Source organism: Saccoglossus kowalevskii, chromosome 3, assembly GCF_978046115.1.
Source record: "Saccoglossus kowalevskii chromosome 3, keSacKowa6.1, whole genome shotgun sequence".
Classification (NCBI taxonomy): Eukaryota; Metazoa; Hemichordata; class Enteropneusta; family Harrimaniidae; genus Saccoglossus; species Saccoglossus kowalevskii.
This window is the reverse complement of record NC_140643.1, coordinates 46206926-46231113: the sequence shown is the minus strand read 5'-3', so window position 1 is coordinate 46231113 and position 24188 is coordinate 46206926. Positions and strand designations below refer to the sequence as shown.

The 24188-nt window shown below is 37.4% G+C and overlaps 1 protein-coding gene across 1 annotated transcript in view; it reads right to left on the bottom strand.

Moving 5' to 3' along the window:
* LOC102809006 (uncharacterized) overlaps nt 1-24059 on the bottom strand; it is a 46130-nt gene extending 22071 nt beyond the window's left edge. Inside the window, exons 1-3 of the mRNA XM_085497267.1 lie at nt 23891-24059; nt 3647-3825; nt 1205-1339 (exon numbers count right to left, since the gene is read on the bottom strand). Of these exons, the coding sequence (XP_085353393.1) occupies nt 1205-1339; nt 3647-3825; nt 23891-24047 (471 nt within the window). The 5' untranslated portion in view covers nt 24048-24059. The remainder of the gene's footprint in view (nt 1-1204; nt 1340-3646; nt 3826-23890) is intronic.
* Nucleotides 24060-24188: the final 129 nt, after the last annotated feature.

The following is a 24188-nucleotide window of genomic DNA, read 5'->3' as shown; positions in this document are numbered from 1 at the left end:
ATCAATCACACTACTGTACACTATTGATATCACATTGTGGTCATTGTATCAATCACACACTACAGTACACTATAGATATCACATTGTGGTCATTGTATCAATCACACACTATAGTACACTATTGATATCACATTGTGGTCATTGTATCAATCACACAATACAGTACTCTATTGATATCACATTGTAGTCATTGTATCAATCACACACTACAGTACACTATTGATATCACATTGTGGTTATTGTATCAATAACACACTACAGTACACAAATGATATCACATTGTAGCAATTGTATCAATCACACACTACATTACACTATTGATATCACATTGTGGTCATTGTATCAATCACACACTACATTACACCATTGATATCACATTGTGGTCATTGTATCAATCACACACTACAGTACACTATTGATATCACATCACATTGTGGTCATTGTATCAATCACACAATACAGTACACTATTGATATCACATTGTGGTCATTGTATCAATCACACACTACAATACACTATTGATATCACATTGTGGTCATTGTATCAATCACACACTACAGTACACTATTGATATCACATTGTGGTCATTGTATCAATCACACACTATAGTACACTATTGATATCACATTGTGGTCATTGTATCAATCACACAATACAGTACACTATTGATGTCACATTGTGGTCATTGTATCAATCACACACTACAATACACTATTGATATCACATTGTGGTCATTGTATCAATCACACACTACAGTACACTATTGATATCACATTGTGGTCATTGTATCAATCACACACTACAGTACACTATTGATATCACATTGTGGTCATTGTATCAATCACACAATAAAGTACTCTATTGATATCATATTGTAGTCATTGTATCAATCACACACTACAGTACACTATTGATATCACATTGTGGTCATTGTATCAATCACACACTACAGTACACTATTGATATCACATTGTTGTCATTGTATCAATCACACACTACAGTACACTATTGATATCACATTGTGGTCATTGTATCAATCACACATTACAGTACACTATTGATATCACATTGTGGTCATTGTATCAATCACACACTACAGTACACTATTGATATAATAGAGGGAATATGGTATATTCCATGTGACATAATGTTATGTATTCAGTTGGTACAACAAAGCCAATTTGAAGAAACCAGTAGAGAATACCTGTAATTGTTTCTGGTTGTTGTAATTAAGGGCAAGATTGGATAGAGCATTGATGGCATAGATTTGAATCTTTTCACATTGATGTTGCATTAGGAATACCAGCAACGGCAAAACACCAGCTTCACGAAGTAATTCCTATTAATAAAAAAAATGTAATTAATACTATTAATGTGAGTGAAAATGTTTTTTTTTCTCTTAGAAGCGATTTCAGGCTGAAGTATATTTAGCTTACCGTATAATACTATTTGTGTTATAGAAGTTACCTTGGTTACATGTACATGTATTGAAGACACCAAATCTTGGTTACATGTACATGTATTGAAGACACCAAATCTTGGTTACATGTACATGTATTGAAGACATCAAATCTTGGTTACATGTACATGTATTGAAGACACCAAATCTTGGTTACATGTACATGTATTGAAGACACCAAATCTTGGTTACATGTATTGAAGACATCAAATCTTGGTTACATGTACATGTATTGAAGACACCAAATCTTGGTTACATGTACATGTATTGAAGACACCAAATCTTGGTTACATGTACATGTATTGAAGACACCAAATCTTGGTTACATGTACATGTATTGAAGACACCAAATCTTGGTTACATGTACATGTATTGAAGACACCAACTCTTGGTTACATGTACATGTATTGAAGACACCAAATCTTGGTTACATGTACATGTATTGAAGACATCAAATCTTGGTTACATGTACATGTATTGAAGACATCAAATCTTGGTTACATGTACATGTATTGAAGACACCAAATCTTGGTTACATGTACATGTATTGAAGACATCAAATCTTGGTTACATGTACATGTATTGAAGACACCAAATCTTGGTTACATGTACATGTATTGAAGACACCAAATCTTGGTTACATGTACATGTATTGAAGACACCAAATCTTGGTTACATGTATTGAAGACACCAAATCTTGGTTACATGTACATGTATTGAAGACACCAAATCTTGGTTACATGTACATGTATTGAAGACACCAAATCTTGGCTACATGTACATGTATTGAAGACACCAAATCTTAGTTACATGTACATGTATTGAAGACACCAAATCTTGGTTACATGTACATGTATTGAAGACACCAAATCTTGGTTACATGTACATGTATTGAAGACACCAAATCTTGGCTACATGTACATGTATTGAAAACACCAAATCTTAGTTACATGTACATGTATTGAAGACACCAAATCTTGGTTACATGTATTGAAGACACCAAATCTTGGTTACATGTACATGTATTGAAGACATCAAATATTGGTTACATGTATTGAAGACACCAAATCTTGGTTACATGTACATGTATTGAAGACACCAAATCTTGGTTACATGTATTGAAGACACCAAATCTTGGTTACATGTACATGTATTGAAGACACCAAATCTTGGTTACATGTATTGAAGACACCAAATCTTGGTTACATGTATTGAAGACACCAAATCTTGGTTACATGTACATGTATTGAAGACACCAAATCTTGGTTACATGTACATGTATTGAAGACATCAAATCTTGGTTACATGTACATGTATTGAAGACACCAAATCTTGGTTACATGTACATGTATTGAAGACACCAAATCTTGGTTACATGTATTGAAGACACCAAATCTTGGTTACATGTACATGTATTGAAGACACCAACTCTTGGTTACATGTACATGTATTGAAGACACCAAATCTTGGTTACATGTACATGTATTGAAGACATCAAATCTTGGTTACATGTACATGTATTGAAGACACCAAATCTTGGTTACATGTACATGTATTGAAGACACCAAATATTGGTTACATGTATTGAAGACACCAAATCTTGGTTACATGTACATGTATTGAAGACACCAAATCTTGGTTACATGTATTGAAGACACCAAATCTTGGTTACATGTACATGTATTGAAGACACCAAATCTTGGTTACATGTACATGTATTGAAGACACCAAATCTTGGTTACATGTACATGTATTGAAGACACCAAATCTTGGTTACATGTACATGTATTGAAGACACCAAATCTTGGTTACATGTACATGTATTGAAGACACCAAATCTTGGTTACATGTACATGTATTGAAGACACCAAATCTTGGTTACATGTACATGTATTGAAGACACCAAATCTTGGTTACATGTACATGTATTGAAGACACCAAATCTTGGTTACATGTACATGTATTGAAGACACCAAATCTTGGTTACATGTATTGAAGACACCAAATCTTGGTTACATGTACATGTATTGAAGACACCAAATCTTGGTTACATGTACATGTATTGAAGACACCAAATCTTGGTTACATGTACATGTATTGAAGACACCAAATCTTGGTTACATGTACATGTATTGAAGACACCAAATCTTGGTTACATGTACATGTATTGAAGACACCAAATCTTACCTGATTACAAGTAAAAGCTGCACTATTTGATATTGTAACTAGTACTTTTCCAAGCTGTATGTCATCTTGGGTTGCCAACATACCAACTAAGGCAACTGCTGTTCCACTTGTCAAATTTCCACCACTGTTACGACTTGTGCTTGTAGACTGCACAGGAATACTTTGGTGGACTTTGATATCTGAAAGTGAGGAAGGAAAACACTAGACTTATCTATGTATACATGTAACTTTATAACTACCTTTTTAGCTATGAGTAAGTATTATGTAAAATATTGATATTGATTTTAAAGGGCAGTGGTCATCGCGCTGCCCATGTGTGACATTTGTGTTGATAAACATTGATTTTCCCAAAATCCAATGCGCTCTTCTAATGGAAATCACAAGTAAGAGGTTTGACCTGGGCGTGACTTGCATCAATTACTGTCGGTGACTTCTTCGATACCTTACAATCACCTAAAAAAGTACGTAATTAAAGCTTTGTAACATTTCAGTTTGTACTCGTTGATCTGCGCAATAGTCAAAGTCACCATCTTTATTTATACGAGACCCATATACAAATGTATCTTGTGCAGGCGTGATGACTATCGCCCTTTAAAGACTGAAAATTATAATGTATGTTACAATATTAGTCTCAATCAGCATAGTTTAGTATCATTTTATACTCAGTTGAAGCTGGCAGACATTGTCTATCAGGCATACAAATCACTGTTTACCAAATCAGACATTGTCTATCAGGCATACAAATCACTGTTTACCAAATCAGACATTGTCTATCAGGCATACAAATCACTGTTTACCAAATCAGACATTGTCTATCAGGCATACAAATCACTGTTTACCAAATCAGACATTGTCTATCAGGCATACAAATCACTGTTTACCAAATCAGACATTGTCTATCAGGCATACAAATCACTGTTTACCAAATCAGACATTGTTTATCAGGCATACAAATCACTGTTTACCAAATCAGACATTGTCTATCAGGCATACAAATCACTGTTTACCAAATCAGACATTGTCTATCAGACATACAAATCACTGTTTACCAAATCAGACATTGTCTATCAGGCATACAAATCACTGTTTACCAAATCAGACATTGTCTATCAGGCATACAAATCACTGTTTACCAAATCAGACATTGTCTATCAGGCATACAAATCACTGTTTACCAAATCAGAAATTGTCTATCAGGCATACAAATCACTGTTTACCAAATCTGTTTTCATAAATCAATTATGGTTTGACTTGATTGGGCCATTCCAGTTTATATCTGCACCCCCCTGTTGATGAGTTTGTGTGTTCATACAGGGTATAATTTCCATGGGTGTATAAGTCATACAAAGTTTTATTTCCAAATCACCATTCACCATACAGTGATGGAAATCCAAAACTATAGTTCCTACTTATGGTGTTGATGAGTTCCATTGTGCCACCATACAGAGTAGGATTTCCAAATATAACTCTCATATGCTAATTCATAATATCATATGCTAATTTACCAAGTTCAAAATTTTATATTTGATAATGGAAATCCAAACTAGTCCTGATTCACGGTGTTGATGAGCTCATTCGTGCCACCATAGAGAGAAGGATTTCCAAATATAACTCTCGTCATATGATGTCAATTTTCCAAGTTCAAACTCCAGCTGCTGTAAAGGGACGGGACATCATATTAGTCACAGAATTAGCATTTTAAAACAAGCAGCCCATCGGCTGAGATAGCTCTGCTGTTAGCAATACACATTTCAATTAAAGAACTGAAGATATTATTAGAGAATGAACAATATGTATAGTATCAAAGCAATGGGACTTGCGGATTTTGACAAGAAGTCGAAAATATCACTTTTTACCAAAAATGACAAAAATAATCATTAAAATTAGAGAATTGAAGATATCATCAAATCACGGGGAGTTGGACAAACTTATCTATTTTAATAAATTATCAAATACTAAAATGTTATATAACTTTTCTTACCCCTCTCCTGGTATCGATTTTAAAGGACGGCAGTCGTCGTGCCGCGTCCTGTTTGATATGGGACTCATAGCGACGTTTACAATTTTATTAAACTAACTGGAATTCTGTAAGTATTTCCTAATCTTAAATTATTACACTTATGTTTTATATAATTAAAACTGACATGTTGACTATTGCAAATCTATTTTTACCTTGCCCGAATCATAAATGAGGAAGGGTAAGGTATAGGTCGTCGTCGATTATGTTAACTCTGGCTTGTTAGTGCAATAAGTCAAAAATATTTATTCAACTGATTTCATTTGACTATATGTTATTAGTTCATGCGCGAGTTCATTTGTATTTAATCCTTTTGTATAAGCAACTGATTTTTCCTAATTTTTTGTTGTTGTTCAAGAAATTGAAATCAGGGCTCTCTATTCAAAGTAGTGCATGGCAGCTTGCAAACCTTGTTATTCAATTATTTTCATTTTATTATATATTCTGGTTTAATATAAATACTTGACCAAGTTCAAAGTTTGTGTGTCTAGCTGAAATATTTTTTGAGATATTGATAAAAAAAGTAGCTTAAATTCTGCATTGGTTATACATGTACAAGGAATCAGGCAGACTGGGGTTCAACGCGGGACTTGGCTTCATTTTTTCCCCTCATTGTTTCTGTTTTTCACTGTTTGTATTCAATTCTTTTGCACAAGAAACTGATTCTTCCTATTTATTTTTGTTTTTATTGAAGAAATAGAAAGCAGGTCTCTAATCAAAGCAGTGCATGGTAAATGTAGCTTACAAACCTGGAAGAATATTTGAATATTTTGAACTATTTTTTATTACACTATATATAGATTCATAAAATATGTTTGGCCAAGTTCAAAGTTGCTGTGTCCAGGTTCTAAATATTTTGAGACATCTATGGAAATGCATAATTTCAGCAGAGGGTTCTTCGAACCCGCCTATTCACATAGTTCATACCCACCATAGACTCCGGTCAGTCAAAATGACTGTTTTGAACTGTAGGCATTAATTAGCGATTCTGCTGGTGACAGAGAGATAGAATCTAGGTCAGGGGAAGCCCCATGACCCCAAGATTCTCTTTCCCTCACGTCACAAACCATGTGACTGAGCCCATATGGTGTACAATCACTCTGGTTCCTTTTCTCTCCGCATCGAGGACTTAGACCAATGCTACGGAAAGAGTGGGGTGGTTGGGGTGGGGGACCCGGAGTCTATGGTGGGTATGAACTATGTGAATAGGCGGGTTCGAAGAACCCTCTGCCTAAATTCACTACGTTCAATTACCCACCATAGAATCCCATCAGTCAAAATGACTATTTTGAACTGTAGGCAGAGTCAGACGCCGATAGGTGGCGGGTTTTCCGAGCAAACAGAAAAATTATGAAAGTCTTTTCCCAGGCCCAAAAAAGTGTGGTGTCTTACCTTGCCTGTGCTGTCCCCGGAGCAAGAAGCCAAAATCCTGCTATGGTGACAGGGTTCTGTGTGCCTGAGAAAGCTAGACCCCAACCCAATTCTGGGGGTAGCAAGTGTTCGAAGTAAAGACCAAAACAGTTCTGCATTAGGGCATAGGCCGCAAAGTGGGACCTGGGAGCTTCCAGGGGAATGTTGACGGTAGAGAAATCTGTCCGCATAAAATGCCGAGACTGACTTATTGCCTATGAGCAGGGACCCTTGTGGTAGTTCGGGCTAGGTCAGGAAACCAAGACTGACCCGCTACTACAGGACCCAACCTAAAGAGACCTTCCTCAATGGATTCGGTGTCTGTTAGGTGGTAGTTGATGAAGACGTTCTGTGTTCTCCAGAAGCCTGCCCTCTGTGTATGCTCGAGGGGGGCACCTGAAGTTGGCACTCGTGCAGACTTCATGCCCTCGTACTTGGTGTCTCTGCAAGCTCTGTATCGAGGAAGTGAAAGTATTATAGACCTTTAATACAGTGGCAGTAAACCATCTGGTTATGGAAGTGGGGAGGCTGGCCTATCCTGCCTGCCTGCCTGGGCCGTAACACAAAGACATGTGCCTGGCACCCCGTCCTGAATCCTTAGTATGGTTTGGTAGCAACTCCGATCCGGGCACAGAAGCAATTCCTCCTGACACCCACCCACCCCCCCCCACCCCCCGACAAAATTTGAAAGCCGGGAGATTTTGATTGGGTGAGGATCGTGTCCTGGGATTTGGTTCTAGACGAGAAACCTGATTCGTGTCTTTCGCACATCTTTATTGTCCATAACGATGGTACATCATCCGAGAAGGACAATGCCCCCAGCTCTGGTCGACGCCTACCTGAGGCGAGGGCCAGTAGGAAGACTATTTTCCACGTCGAAAAATTTGAGTGGTGCTGATCAGAGAGGCTCAAAGGGCGGTCTGCTTAGAGCGGACAACACAGCCAACAAGTCCGAGTTGGGCGGTTCCCTTGTATGGGGTCTTGGCATCTAGAAAGCAGTAAATAGTCTCCTAATAACAGGACAATCGGCTAGTCTTGTTCCCGTACATTCTCAATGGTGGGGGGACAAGGACGACTTGTAGCCAACGATCGCTGCATAGGACAAACCCACTTCGTCAAACAGGTGGACGAAGGAGCCTGCTACCTGGTCAATAGAGGGATGGTATGGATCAATCTCCCGTCCGCTACACCAATCCTTGTTCGCCCTGGCCTGGACGTTGGCAGCCCGCTCAGATTAGGCTTTCGTATGTGCGGGTCTAATAAGAGCCTCTATGCGTGTAAGAGATACCCGCTGGGCTCATTGGTAGTGTACCGTCTGGTTGGGATGGCAGGTCCGGTAAGTCCAGAAGCACTAGTGACTACTAGCATTTCCGACAGAAGTGGAAACTAGGCCTTGCTTGGCCAATTGGGTGCGACCAATGATAATATGCAGGCGTGCACCTGTCGAAGTTTTATCCGGTGCCCGGTGAACTAGCGGGAAGGGAGGAAAGGTGTACACAACTAAGTGGGTCCACGGAGTTTGCAAAGAGACCCTGGCCCAGGCTCCTGGAGTCGGCAGGAGTGTTACGTACGTCGGGAGCTTGACGTTCTGGGGTGCGGCGGACCGGTCTAACCTTGGACCGTCCCACAGCTGAAACAGCCTGGAGGCTTGTATCAGCCACCCAGTGTGCTGGAGACGGAGTCGCCCTGAAAGGGCGTCTGCCAGACTGTTCCTCACCCCTGGAAGGTGGTGTGCGGTTAGCTCCACATTGTATTCCAGGCACCAAAGGAGGATTTGATAGGACTGACAACTATGAGGAACGCGTCCCCCCTCCTTCTTGAAGGAGCGTTGCCTGTGCGGAGCAGGACTCTGTGGTCTTGAACTACGGGTAGAAAGCATGGTAGTGCTAAGTATACTGCTTTCAGTTCGAGCCGGTTGATATGGTAGTCCCGAAACTAATGCGGGCCATATCTTTGGACTTGTTCGTCCAGTAGATGCGCTCCCCAACCTTAGGGCCCCCGAAATTTGAATACTTGGCCCAGCTGGGTGATTCGAAGGAGATGGCAACACGCTGGGTGCATCTTTATGTGCAGGTAGGCCCCGCTTAAGTCTGGATCATAAAAATAAATTGGGTCTGGGTGAAACATCTATAAAACTTCTCTGTTCCTTGCAAAGTTTCAAAATAGTTAGAAATGTTTTCCAATTTTCTTTTTTCTGCTTGTATTCAATTCTGCTGTTTCTTAAAACAAATGTTTAATATGACTGCAGGGCCATGTTCAAAGCAGTGCTTAAATGACTAGGCATGTGATGGAAATATAAAGTTGGTTCAATGGTGGGGGCATTTATACACTCATGTGTATGGACAATGGTAGGCCATGCTGCAATGTATTTCTTTTGGTCTGCTCAGGATGGACTTTGTGTTTTGTGTAGTTATTTTGTTGTTACAGATATTTTGACTGGGTACTGTGTAACAAGAAGTTGATTCATTACCCATGTAATTTGTTACTACAGTAAGTCAATCTGTTACTCAAGATAATAACTTAAAGTTAATTTCTGATTCAGTAAAACAAGTTAATTCATTACTCAAGATAATAACTTAAAGTTAATTTCTGATTCAGTAAAACAAGTTAATTCATTACTCAAGATAATAAGTCAATTTGTTACTCAGTACAAAAAGTCGATTTGTGTTACTTAAGTTCATCATCACTATAGTTTTGTTTATCTTCCATACGTCCCAGAATTCTTAGTAAATGTAACCATCTAGTTTCAGCAGCCGAGAAAGAACAAAATTATGTTGTAATGCCCTACATGTAAACAGATCTACCCCTACACTTCCCATTGACTTTCACCTCCCAAACCAGACCAGAATCTTATAAGGGCAAATTTAACAGTATAAGTCATCAACATTACAACCCTATCTCCATAAATGATACACCCCCTGTTGGTTATGTTAAATTTTTTGAAACCTCCACATTATTCAACCACACCTCAGGCCACCCCCCGGCCTTCAATACCCCCTTCAGCTAGCATCTATTTTAAACTGTATGCTTCGAACACCTGTATGGTTATTAGCAATGCGAGTCATCTTGCATGTCATACACCCAAAATGGTCAACACTTCAAAGTTTAAATATTACAAAATACAACAAAAGGTATAATAGTGATTACATTTGTTTCTAAAGGGCAAGGTGGTTATAGTTCTGCTATGTTATACTAATGTTTCTATACTATTACCGGATTCGGCTGATACCCCGCCCATCCTAAACCCCACTCATGGGCGATGTTTTGGTCCACACATTGCCTGACTGAACCAACAAACATTTTTACAGACCCCAATTTTCCCGTCCGACATCTTGCATCGAGCGCGCTATTTCAAATATGACGCTAAAAATAATTCACTGTGAAGTCGAAACGCGTAAAAATCTAATAAATCCAATGCTGTATACAAATTGTTGTTGCATGAAAAATGGTATATGTTTGTATTTCATGCAAGTATTTATCACCAATTTCAAGAGTAAAAGTCGTAACTTTAGAAGGTACGAGTATTATGACTCGTGAATACATTTCACTTACGCTTATTACACTCAAATAAAGTCTGCGCTTGAAATGAATGCTATTTACAAAGTTTGAAATACCCAAGCCTTCCTGATTCGAGCCTCTTGGTTGATTTGACAACGGTAGGTATCATTAATGTTTAATCTTTGTCAGTATCGCATTCCTGACAAAAAGTTCTCAAGATAGATAAACAGGAAATTGGCGAACTAAAATGTTTCTAGTGTTTCACATGCGACATGATTATTAAAAAACACAGAGTTAAGCGGTCGTGTACGTTCTAGAAATCTAACCTTGCACACATAATCTTGTATTTGATGTGTTTTTTTGTTTTTTTTCCAAAAAAGACATTCCCTTTCAGTAAACTCTTCGCGTTCGTGGTATTTGTGAGAGTTGAAAGATTTTTTGAACACATGACAAGTAACTATATTAATTTGGGTGAAGCTGAGTGACCGAAATTTAAATATCAGTGCGTGAATTCTGGAGGTCATTGCCCAATGCCGCACGTAATTCAAACACATCGTTAGTAGAGTTCAGTCGAAATGTATGTGAATAATGCGATTGAAGTGTGCTGCCCAGAGTTTATTATATTACATATTCACTTCATTTCGAATAAAATCATTCAATATTGGGAACTTTGATGAATCACAAGACACCTGACTATGATTTAAATGCGCCCATGTTTATGTTTGTGTAATTATTAAGGGTGCAACGCAGTATAAAGTCGGTAATATAAATTACTTGAGTTTGCATAATTTTTATGAAAGCATAACAAAGTTGAAATTTTCAGAGCCGGTACAATATTGTAAACAAATTCGCGTTATTAAAAAAGCAGCACACCAAGTAAACGATGTTGATATATTCAAAGCCAGAGTTGCAGACAAGTTATGTGATTACAGTATCGTCGGATATAATAAAAATTTTACTAGACCGATGCGCAGCAACAGTTTGTAAAGAAGTACTTGAAGTTCAATTGCGCCAAAAATTATTTCGCTGATTACTCGGTTGTCGCAGCGTGTGTTGTGTCATGATGCATCCCATTTCGACTTTGGCTTGCTTTTCCTTCTTGTTCACGTAATACAATCTCTCACCAATGTATTAAAACACTTTGAATTTATACTTTGCATGATTATATTTGGTCAAAGAAAAACATTATTTTTTCTGAATGTTTTCTGAACCATTTTTTATCAGTGCATGGTTATTTTTCCAGACAAGATGGGCTTCGTAATATCTGCCATAACATCGCCCTGGCGATCTTTTGGTCCACATTTTTCTTAAAAAAAATTGAATCTACCATAAGATCGCCCAGGGCGGGGTATCAGCCGAATCCGGTAGTTAATTAATAGCAAGTGCAGCAATAGTGCTCTAAGACCAAAATTTATTCCAGCGAAAATAAAGTATTCCACAGTATTATTTGTGCGCCAGCTGACTGTGGATCTGATGTATATCACGCAAGGAGTGCCTAGGGTTTGTTTGAAACTATTTTGAAGTCTATCGTCGATCAACACGTTTTTCAGTTGCAAATAGATCGTTATAATAACTTTGTTACTAAATAATGATAACCAAAAACATTGAAATATTGTAAAAATAAACTGGACCCAAAATTGTGTAAATTTGCAATCAGTTTACACTAGTTAGTTCCTGGTTTGAAAAGCATTGATTATATTGCGATCAAGGACGTTGAAACCTGAAGTTTTGAACTTCAAACTTAAATGTTATTATCTTTACTAAGTGTCAGTTTCTGCTGTTCTGAAGATTGAATTATGTATGACATTAATACTTTACTTACTAAACAATATTTCACTAAAATATGTGATTAAAAAGTAACTTAAATTGTAAAAAGAAGTATCAAGTTCCGTGTATAAACACTCGTGTAAAAAAGTGGTGAAATGCTATTTTAGCAAAAATTGGTAAGGCGTCATATGACACAGGTCTGTGCTAAGACGAATGTTTACTCCCAATGTTCACTTGCCTCGACATTCTATGATTATGTCAGTTCTACTTTTAGTAAATCAATAAACTACTCTGCTGTACTTGCTTGGTCCTACTAATTACTGCCCGGAACTCAAGTGCCCGGGACGAAATGGGACTACTCGTGACCGATATTTAACTATTCAAGACAGGAATTTGACTGATCAAAACTATACCCAGCTAAAAATCTCCTCAATGTTTGAGTCTTTTCTGCTTTTTTTCTGGCCGTGTAGAATTGATACTCACATTAACAACGTCCATTTTGACCATACCATTATTCTGGTGGGGTGTGAAGCATGGAACTACAGTTTAATCATAATATATAATGCATTTGTTTCTTATATTTTGTTACAGATTATGGCAGATGACATAAATATCAAAGTGTCTCACATTGGTTTTGAGAATTAAAAACTGATTGGATCCAAATTTTTTTAAAATTATTATTTTATTTTTGTTGTAAAATGTCAAAAACATAATTTGTTAATAATTGATATTTAAGCAATATGTATTATTACGTGACTGTATATAAAATAAACTTTGAATACACAGATTATACACAAGAGTATAGACCTATCCCTTCTGCAGTAGGTCGACACCCCCCCTCCCACTGTGGAATAACTGCGGGATAATATCATGCTTCAACAAGTTGCCTGCATTGTCTTGCGCCATAGACGAATGGCGTCTACCGTATTTATCTGGGTAAGAGCCCATGCCCGGACAAACACCCACCCCGACTTTTGACACAATAAAAAAGTTGAGGTCATAACAAAAACCTATTTTCTTTTCATTGTCTGTGGTTGTATTAACAGTTGACTTTCTTGCAGTATCTTGTGATGCTTATAAACATTATTTAAAAATAATTGTAAAACAAGGGTAGAATGTAAAATACCGGTAGCTATGACAGCAAAATGGGTATTTCGCTTTCTGTCTTCAGGCAGCACGTTCACCGTCAGCAAGTCTATAAAAATGTATATTAAAGCAGAAACGGTAGTTTTGGACAATTTTCCCAGCAGCAAACACAAGTAATGTCTGATGACTAACTGCACTTTAATTCATGTGAAAAACATTCAACCTTTATACTACAGCAATGGTAGTGCAAAGTTGCATGTCGCAACATTTATGCAAATATGTGCGTGAAACATTCCACGATCGTACTACCAACTTTCATAACGTACGTTAATTAGTATTATCACTGCGTGTCTACAGGACATTCGTGTTACTCTTGAAAATAAATTCTAGATGTTTGACATGTCGCCATCGACTTACAATTGAACGAATTACAGTATGCTAGAAAATCTTCTAATGATTAATAGTACTGAAACATTTGAAAGTAAACTCAAGAAGTTGTGGTCGCTTGGCATGTGGTTGTTCTCATTAACGCAATCTTGGACTCAACCTTTCACGCAACCATTAATTAATTGAACTGCAGCAAACTTGCCAACCGTAGTAGTGTGTCATTAAATTTTCATTGTTTTAGGTGTAATTTACCGACCTACAGTGAACTTGCCAAGTAGTGAAGTCATTCAATCTATGAAATTATGCATCCACACTTGTGGAAACTGCTGTTAAAGTGGAGAAGATCTTGCTACGTAACACTCCTGCCACTCAAGCACGTACTGAAGAATTGGTGCTAGGGTTGATGCCTGTTGACGTCATAGCGAGAAGCCTGTTGTGATTGACTTGTCTGTTAATGATACAGGAGACTCACCATACTTATCGTATGCAGAAGTCATAAGACAACAGACATATGTGATTCAAGCATCACCCATCGATGACATTTCAACTAACAGCCAGACAAGCAATCAATCATTATCCTGTGAGCAAGTGAACCAGTATTCAATCTACACCCACCAGTCACCGACCCTGTCTTCGCGATCCAGTTCACCAATCCTGTCTTCGCAATCCAGTTCACCAATCCTGTCTTCGCGATCCAGTTCACCAATCCTGTCTTCGCGATCCAGTTCACCAATCCTGTCTTCGCGATCCAGTTCACCAAACCTGTCTTCGCGATCCAGTTCACCGACCCTGTCTTCGCGATCCAGTTCACCGACCCTGCCTTCGCGATCCAGTTCACCGACCCTGCCTACGCAATCCAGTTCACCAATCCTCTTTGCAATCCAGTTCACCGACCCTGTCTTCGCGATCCAGTTCACCGACCCTGTCTACGCGGTCAAGTTCATGAAACCTGTCTTCGCCACCGAGTTCACCAAACAACTGTGCACCAGATCGCGCTATTCCCAGTTTCATTAAAATAACAAATGCTAAATTTGTTGACCCAGGCAAAGTTTTGCATTTAATGCAAAACAAACAATCATGTGGCAAGACATTACCATTGGGTATAAAGAATAACGTTTTATTTGTGATTGATAACAAGCACAATAATACGAGGCAAGCAAATGGACAACAAGCTTTTTATGTCGATGACTATGGAACCTGCTCTGATAAAGCTTCTTGCAAAATGCATCATTACATTGTATCTGAAAAAAAATTGGATTTATATAAAACACTTAAAAGGTAAACGTGTTCCGTTGACCCCCAACCAGTTGGAAACATTATTGTATTTAAACTGTATTACATTTCGCTAAAACGAGAGCCAGCATTTAAAAGACGCTTTTCAACTGTAGTAGCCTGTCCAGATTCTTTGACCAATATTAAAAAAAAACTGCAGTTGTTGAATACATTGGCAAATATCCAACAATTTCTGCGCCTCACGGGAACAGCAAAAAAATACTGCTGAATACGTACGAACATCCCACAACGTGAAACGATGGCTCGACGAGATGATTGAAGGATTCAGTCAACACATTCGTCCCAATTCACATTCGTCCCACGAGACGATTCGTCCCAATTCACATTCGTCCTATTTCACATTCGTCCCAATTCACATTCGTCCCATTTTTTTTAATTTTTGGTCAGCATTACGATCTTGAGCAGGGTCAATTTCTATGTTTGTGTGCAAGAGCTTGACATCGACGTGCGGTATATCCTATGTCTTGTCGTTTTACATTGCAGGTTCGGCCAACTGTTACTGACACGCTAACTAATAACTCCACGTTGCGTGTATGGTGTATTTGTATTTATTAACTAATAACTTGTACGTTGCGTGTACGGTGTATTTGTATTTATTAACTAATATCTTGTACGTTGCGTGTATTTGTATGAATGCTATGAATTATAGGTAACAGATGTAACTTGCATTTCAATTTCTTTTGATTCCACCATTCGCTACTTCTCACTTACATTTTATTGTTAAAGGTGTGTTTTACTGATCTTGCCAAATTATTAGATTATGTTCACATGTCGGCTGTCAACCATGGTATTGAATGAAACTAGTTGTTGCTTGTTGTTAATATTAATAGTGTATTTTTCATGTGATAAATATTCAGATGTAACTTTGTAACTTTCAAATTTTATTTTCACGTTCGAATATGTCCAAGAAAGTTGGTGTGATTTGTTTTAATAATTTATTTATCTTATAAATATATACAACTTCCATGCATGTTCCGTGCATGGAAGATAGTAGGGAAAGAGAGAGGAAAAGTTTTATAACCCAACGTCGGGAAAAACAAAAAGGTGTAACTAACAATTACGCATGCCAGTGCATATACGTATACGTGAACAGTTCATTGTTTGGATGTGTTTGTGCTTATTTGGCGAGTTAGTAGTCGGCTAACCTTAAATCTGACGAATCGACTTTGGGACGAATTAACTTGTGGGACGAATCAACTTGTGGGACGAATCAAATTTTTGGCAAATTAATTTGTGGGATGAATAGACTTGGGACGAATCGACTTGGGACGAATGTGATTTTGGACGAATAGACTGTCCCCCGATTGAAGAAACAAAACCATCACGTGACATAGATATGAAGAAATGGCTCTTGATGGGTCAACTTGTGCCCCAAGAGGTTTGAAACAAGTTCAAAATGCAAAGTACCTTGCTATGAGACGCAATCAACCAGATAACGGACACTACCTACACATTTACCTACACTGGGACTGACTTTATCTTCAATGCAAGCTATCGGAAGACATTAAGGGGACACAGTTTTCAAATATTATTATCGGGTCAGATGAAGAAGCGGCACTAACAAAAGCAGTGAAACAATGTTTACCTGAATCAAATCACGAACTTTGTACTAGACATTTAGAAGAAAATGCTCGGAGGTATTTATCTTGCAAAGTGGGTGCTAATATGAAAACATGGAAGAAAGTGTTAAGTGATATATTTTACAAAAGTGGATTAACATCATGCGACAAAGAACAGGAATTTGAACTCAGTTATTGAACTTACAGACCAATATTCACTCTCATTGACTGGGTTTAAACTCAGACTAGTAATACAACAGACTCGCAACGCCTATTGTTTAAGGTGTAAAATTGTATATGCTATGCGTGCCACACTCTGTAGCATTGGCATAGACATCGTCGAAGTTTACCGAGCACTGGATATTCTGCACACTTTGCGCTCCTTCGGAAATTGCGTATTTCTTCGTAAAACGGATTTGGATATACAAAATATTAAAAAAACGTGAGATGCGTTCTGGACATTTTGACCTTTGCAGCTGTGTAAGAATTTTAAGAATCGACCAAGAATCAGGGGAGTTACAAGTAACTGAATGTCTTAGTGTTTACCTAAAATAGTTTTTGAATATATAATGAGCAACTTTGAAACGATATTTCTCGCTGTTGCAGATTTTGCGGAAGGTTTCCAATATATTTGCGTAGAGAGCTTATCGCTGCATTTTGAACGATCATACTTCTTTGTGTGTTACCCGTTTTGTTTTCGTGTTCCGGGATGCCGAAACATGAGATAGGTAGCTAGTGTCATGTACATATCTCTCTCTGCGTATCAGCGTGATCCAGTAACAGTAAAAACTGGAGGTGCGTTATTTTTGTCGCGTTCGACTTCAAAGTTCATAGTATGCGATCTATGCGTTGTTCAGTGTTTCAATTTTCTATTGTGTGTCAGTATTGTTGCTATTTCGAGTTTCACTGATTTTGTTTGACTTTCGTCATAATTTTGTATAAAAATAGCCCAGTATATTTCTTTTTATTCCTAATTTCAGGAAATGAAAAACACGAGATCGATCAGGGGTTGCAAAGTTCTACAGAGAAATTGTCATTATCTTCGTCAAAATGTTCTCCTAAAATAGCTTCCCACTCGTAATTATCGTCTTCAGATTCACAAAATTTTTCCGTAAATGCCATTTTCGAAGTTCACTGACAACTCCTGTCGTCTATGTCACTTCCTGTCTTTATGTCTCGCGATGCATCGCGATAGTTGATTGTATTATGAATAGATCTCGCGTTATTTTGTGAAATATAATGAAAATGTTGTTGCTCAGCAACGTTTACTCGGTACGATAAGAACTGATAACATAAACAAACGTGGCACACATTACTTCAAAAGAAAACGTCGCGTTGCGAGTCTGTTGTATTACTAGTCTGAGGTTTAAACAACATTTTGTAAAAATTTCACAAAAAATTCGTTCCAGAGTTTTTCACCCATGTCAAAATAACAAGTAGATTCCGTGTGAATAACTCGTGTGAATCCATGAATCACATTATAAAACTGCGAACAAACTGGAAAAATATGAAGATGCCTGATTTGATTGATTGATAGGTTATATAAAATAGTGAAACTGCAGCAAATAGATTGTAGATGGGCTTTACGTGGCCATGGAACTTGCACCTTGGATGTCAAAGTTTAAAGTCAAACACGTACATTGGACCCAGGAACCTGAAGTGAACAAGCAGCCTCTCGGCTGAGATAGCTCCGCTGTTAGCAATGCACATTTCAATTAAAGAACTGAAGATATCATTAGAAAATGAACAATATGCATAGTATCAATGCAATGGGACTTCAAAAATATAATTTTTAACCATAAATGGTTGTGGTTTTTAACAAGAAGAAAATATCACTTTTTATCAAAAATGACAAAAATATTCATCAAAATTAGAGAATTGAAGATATCATCCTGAAATGAACAAATGTGAGAGTGGTCCATATGTAGTATTTATATATGTAATAACAAAGCAATTGGACTTGTCGTTTTTAACAAGAAGTCGAAAATATCACTTTTTACCAAAAATGACAAAAATATTTACCAAAATTAGAGAATTAAAGATATCATTACAAAATGAACAAATCTGAGAGAGGTCGACATGTAGTACCTATATATGTAATATCAAAGCAATTGGACTTGCGGTTTTTAACAAGAAGTTGAAAATATCACTTTTTACCAAAAATGACAAAAATATTCACCAAAATTAGAAAATTAAAGATATCATCATGAAATGAACAAATTTGAGAGTGGTCCACATGTAGTACCTATATATGTAATATCAAAGCAATTGGACTTGCGGTTTTTAACAAGAAGTCGAAAATATCACTTTTTACCAAAAATGACAAAAATATTCACCAAAGTTAGAGAATTGAAGATATCATTACAAAATGAACAAATCTGAGAGAGAAACACATGTAGTACCTATATATGTAATATCAAAGCAATTGGACTTGCGGTTTTTAACAAGAAGTCGAAAATATAATTTTTTACCAAAAATGACAAAAATATTCACCAAAATTAGAGAATTGAAGATATGATCATGAAATGAACAAATCTGAGAGAGGTCTACCCAAGGTACATATACACCAAGTATCAAAGCATTCAGGCTTGTAGTTTTCAAGAAGAAGTCGAAAAAGTAAAACATTGACACGGACGACGACGGACAATCACTCATATAAGCTCCGCTCGACAAAGTCGACAGCGGAGCTAAACAAGCAGCCTGTCGGCTGAGATAGCTCCGCTGTTAGCAATGCACATTTCAATTAAAGAACAGAAGACATCATTAGAAAATGAACAATGTGTATAGTATCGGACTTGCAGTTTTTAACAAGAAGTCGAAAATATGACTTTCTACCAAAAATGACAAAAATATTCACCAAAATTAGAGAATTGAAGATATCATCACAAAATGAACAAATCTGAGAGAGGTCCCCGTGTAGTACCTATATATGTAATATCAAAGCAATCGGACTTGCGGTTTTTAACAAGAAGTCAAAAATATCACTTTTTACCAAAAATGACAAAAATATTCACCAAAATTAGAGAATTGAAGATATCATCACGAAATGAACAAATCTGAGAAAGGTCTACATGTAGTATCTATATATGTAATATCAAAGCAAATGAACTTTTGGTTTTTAACAAGAAGTCGAAAATATCACTTTTTACCAAAAATGACAAAAATATTCACCAAAATTAGAGAATTGAAGATATCAACATGAAATGAACAAACCTAAGAGAGGTCTACCCAAGGTACATATACACCAAGTATCAAAGCATTCAGGCTTGTAGTTTTCAAGAAGAAGTCGAAAAAGTAAAACATTGACACGGACGACGGACGACGACGACGGACGCCGACGGACAATCACTCATATGATAAGCTCCGCTCGACAAAGTCGACAGCGGAGCTAAAAAGAAACATTATACAGGAAGTTCATGAAAGGCCGTCAACCAACCGAAAAAAAAGTAGTCTCGACAGATGGTCGCCTTGTGGTACCAAGAACTCTCAAAACTGCCAGAAAACAAAAACAACGACAACTTTACTTATAACCATTGCCTGTACAAGAATATTTTAAAATTGTGTTGAGCTACTATAAAATGCAAACTTTCTCGTAATGCATGAAGTGATAATTATAGATTTAAATAAAATCACAGGTAACTCAGTGTAGACATATCTGTGCCGCCATGTTGGTTAGACGTGTTATGCTTTGGCTCCTCATTTGACTTGTCTATACTTTTCTAATTATCTAAGTCTACATCATGAATCGTAGTCGTTGCCACGACTGTAGTACCCGTGATGGTGTTTCTCTCGCTCAAGGAGATCTGGATGTACTTCTTGCAAAGATAAGAGATTTAACGCATCTGTGAGTGGTGAAGACGGTACTGTCCTTTGTGACACCCAGCCTTCTGAGCTGGAGTGTTTTCAACATAATGATACTTTATGTAATGCTACTCCCATCATCAATGAAATGCTCTGTTTTATTGTCGACAAGATGGACATACTACCAAATGATATAATTGTGAAGCTGTGTGTTGAAACTTTTGACGATTCTGAGGTTGACGATGTTAAGATTCGTTTATTTGAACTGTGTGGTGCATATAGTTCCCGGCGTTTGATCAGGAGACAGGGGCATAAGAAAGCCATGAACAATGTACAAGATATACTTTACTTGCTTGAAGAAATTGACCCAATCCACATTCCGTGCTTTGTTGCCAAAAATCTTTCCAAACTACATGTACCACCTATAAATATTGATCACGTCGACCTGTCTTTATGTTTATGTTTATTTCCAGACTTGGGTCCGGAAACCACCACTGACCTGATTGTAAATTATATTACTAATATGAACATTAGAAATGTGGAATGCCAACGTTTAGACACTAAGTTTGACACTTATGCCTCGTTTTGCATAACAACAACTGCATCCAACTTTCAGCCAATCATGAACGCAAGTGCTTGGCCCGAAGGAGTTTTAGTATGCAAGTATTATCCGCATCGTGAATACATTTTTTATGTCAGATTTTAAAATTGTAACTTGTAACTGTAGATCGGTCAAAAATAGTAGACCGATTGTCATGGAACTCTGCGATAAGCACGACATTTGTCTTTTACAAGAACACTGGCTCGTCAAGGATGATCTTGAATTTTTATCTACTATTCACAATGAATTCCATGCATATGGCGTCTCTGCTGTCGACACAAGTACTGACATCCCCTTGGGACAGTCCCTTTGGAGGGACAGCTATTCTTTGGAGAAAAACAATAGGAAGTTCGCTAAAGATTACACTGAACGATCCCAGACTTCTTGGCACAGAAATTACTTTTGAAGAGGATAGCAAACTGTTTATCTTGTGTGTGTGTACCTCCCGACCAACAGTGTTGAGAACCAAGACGAATATGTTGACTACCTCAGTAAAATAAATGGCATTATCCAGGAGGTCGATACTCCAAACGTCTTTGTGATAGGGGACTGGAATACAGATCCGCGGTAGTACTCACGTTATTGTAATGAGCTATGCGAGCTTTGTAACGAGGAAGAGTAACTGATTTCTGACCTTGAATTTCTCGGTAACTCTGATGATAATTTTACGTACCTGAGTGAAGCACATAAAACTACCTCTTGGGTAGATCATTGTATCTCTACTGTAAGCGCGCATCAGTCAATTACAGACATTAATATATGTTTCGACTATGTTGTGTCTGATCATATGCCCATGTCGATTACCTGTCGGGCTATGAACATGGTTACAACCACAACTAATAATAACTATGATATTAATAGAAATACGCATGTCAGCTGGTCAAAAATAATCACTGATAAAATACAGCAATACACCCATAATAGCGAACTTTGTATGAGAAGGCTTAATATTCCCGTGGATGCATTGGCATGTACTGATATTAACTGTCAAAATGGAGATCACCATGACATTGTAAATTCACTTAAAAAAGCTACGAACATCACTTTTAGACATACAAACTCCTATAAGTGTTTTAAACCAGTACCTGGATGGAACGATATTGTTAAGGATGCTCACACCTTGGCCCGTGACTGTTTTTCGGTGTGGCGTGCCGCAGGAAAACCCGAGGCAGGGTAATATTATTCAAATGATGACGTCATCGAAGGCGAAGTTTATACTCTCCATGCGTAATTGTAAAAGATCACAGTCACAAATAATTGCTTATCACCTGCTAAATAAAGATGAACGTTCTTTTAGGAAATAAATCATGACCCAACATGCCATATTCCTCCCATCCATGGTTGGTAGTGTGACAGGTGAATCTGATATTGTAAATATGTGGGCTGACCACTTTGAATGTATACTGAACTCTGTTAAGTTCAATAAACATAAAACTAAAGTGCTGGACCATCTTAATAATCTGGATAAGGATATTATACATGTATTTAGCTCAGGAATTAACGACATAATAAAGAAACTACCTCCTGAGAAATCGGGCGGTACCGACGGGATCTGTGCCGAGAATTTGAAATACGCCAGCCCTACACTGAGTGTACACTTGTCCATGTGTATTACAGGGATTTTAATTCATGGAACTACTCCGCAACATATGACAGATGTAATTTTAGTGCCAATAATTAAGAGCAAGAACGGTGACGTCACCAGCCCGAACAATTATCGTCCAATAGCAATAACATCAGTGTTGTCGAAAGTCTTGGAGCACGTACTGCTGGTGAGGTGTGAATCCTACATTGAAACTATAGACAACCAATTTGGTTTTAAAAAGAAACACTCAACTGATTTGTCTATTCTTGTTCTCAAAGAAATAATTCGTCATTACAACACCATGGGAAGTAATATGTTTGTGTATTTTCTTGATGCTTCCAAGGCCTTCGATAGAGTAAACCATTGGACATTATTTAAAAAACTTGTGCACCGTAAAATCCCCCCATATATTACTCGGCTGTTAGTGAACTGGTATCGACACCAACATTACTGTGTTAGATGGGGAAACAACCTGTCACGTTTTTTTGAGGTCACTAACGGAGTTCGTCAAGGAGGTATTATGTCCCTGACCCTGTTCAACCTTTATGTAGATGGCTTAGGTCGTGAATTAAATAAGCTTGTACAAAAAAACATGTACATGTATGTGGTTGTCAGGTTGGTGCTAAAACTGTAAATAATTTAAGCGCTGCTCACGACATGTGCCTCATTGCGCCCTCTATCAAAAGCTTGCACAAACTTTTGCATACATTTGAGCTATATGCTAATGATCATGATATTATTTATAACACTAAGAAAACAAAGTGTATGTGTTTTCCAAGTCGTCATAAACTGAGTAATATACCACCGGTTTATCTATGTAGTCATAAATTAGAATTTGTTGAATTGTTTAACTACCTCGGTCACAAAATTACTTACGATCTTAAAGACAATATTGACATTGATCACCAGAGACGTTTGTTTTGTGTTCGTGCTAATCTCTTGTTGCGAAAATTTGTGAACTGTAGCACTGAGGTTCAGCAATTGCTTTTCAAAACTTACTGTTCTAGTTTTTATTGCTGTCAATTATGGCACATCCGCCACTGTTTGCCAGGAATTTGCCTGCAACATGTTAATTTTTGGAATCCACATTTCATCTGAGTTTTGATTCGCTTATTCTTGAATTACCTTAACCCATACATACATGCGTTGACTACAATTTAGGGTTTCTTACAGACAAATTCAAAATATGGAAATCGTAATTATGATTGTTTCTCCAGACCTCTGACATAAACACGCCTACCTTTACTAAATTTCTCATATTGAGACTTAGAGAGTTTTTTTCTTTTGTCGCTGCCATTAATCAATGGTGAAAACCAGTACACAACACCAGCAAACCCCAAAATAACTACGGAAACACACGCCGCGAGTAATCTTGTGGACGCGGCCATTTTGTTCATGATGTAACTTCCGGTGAGATAGAAATACTATGAATGGAGCGTACAATCTTATAAACAGTAATCACAGATTATGAGTTGTGATATTATATTTGCATTAAAGTTTTGGTAAAATTTCTTATATTCATCTTTTTTATAATACAC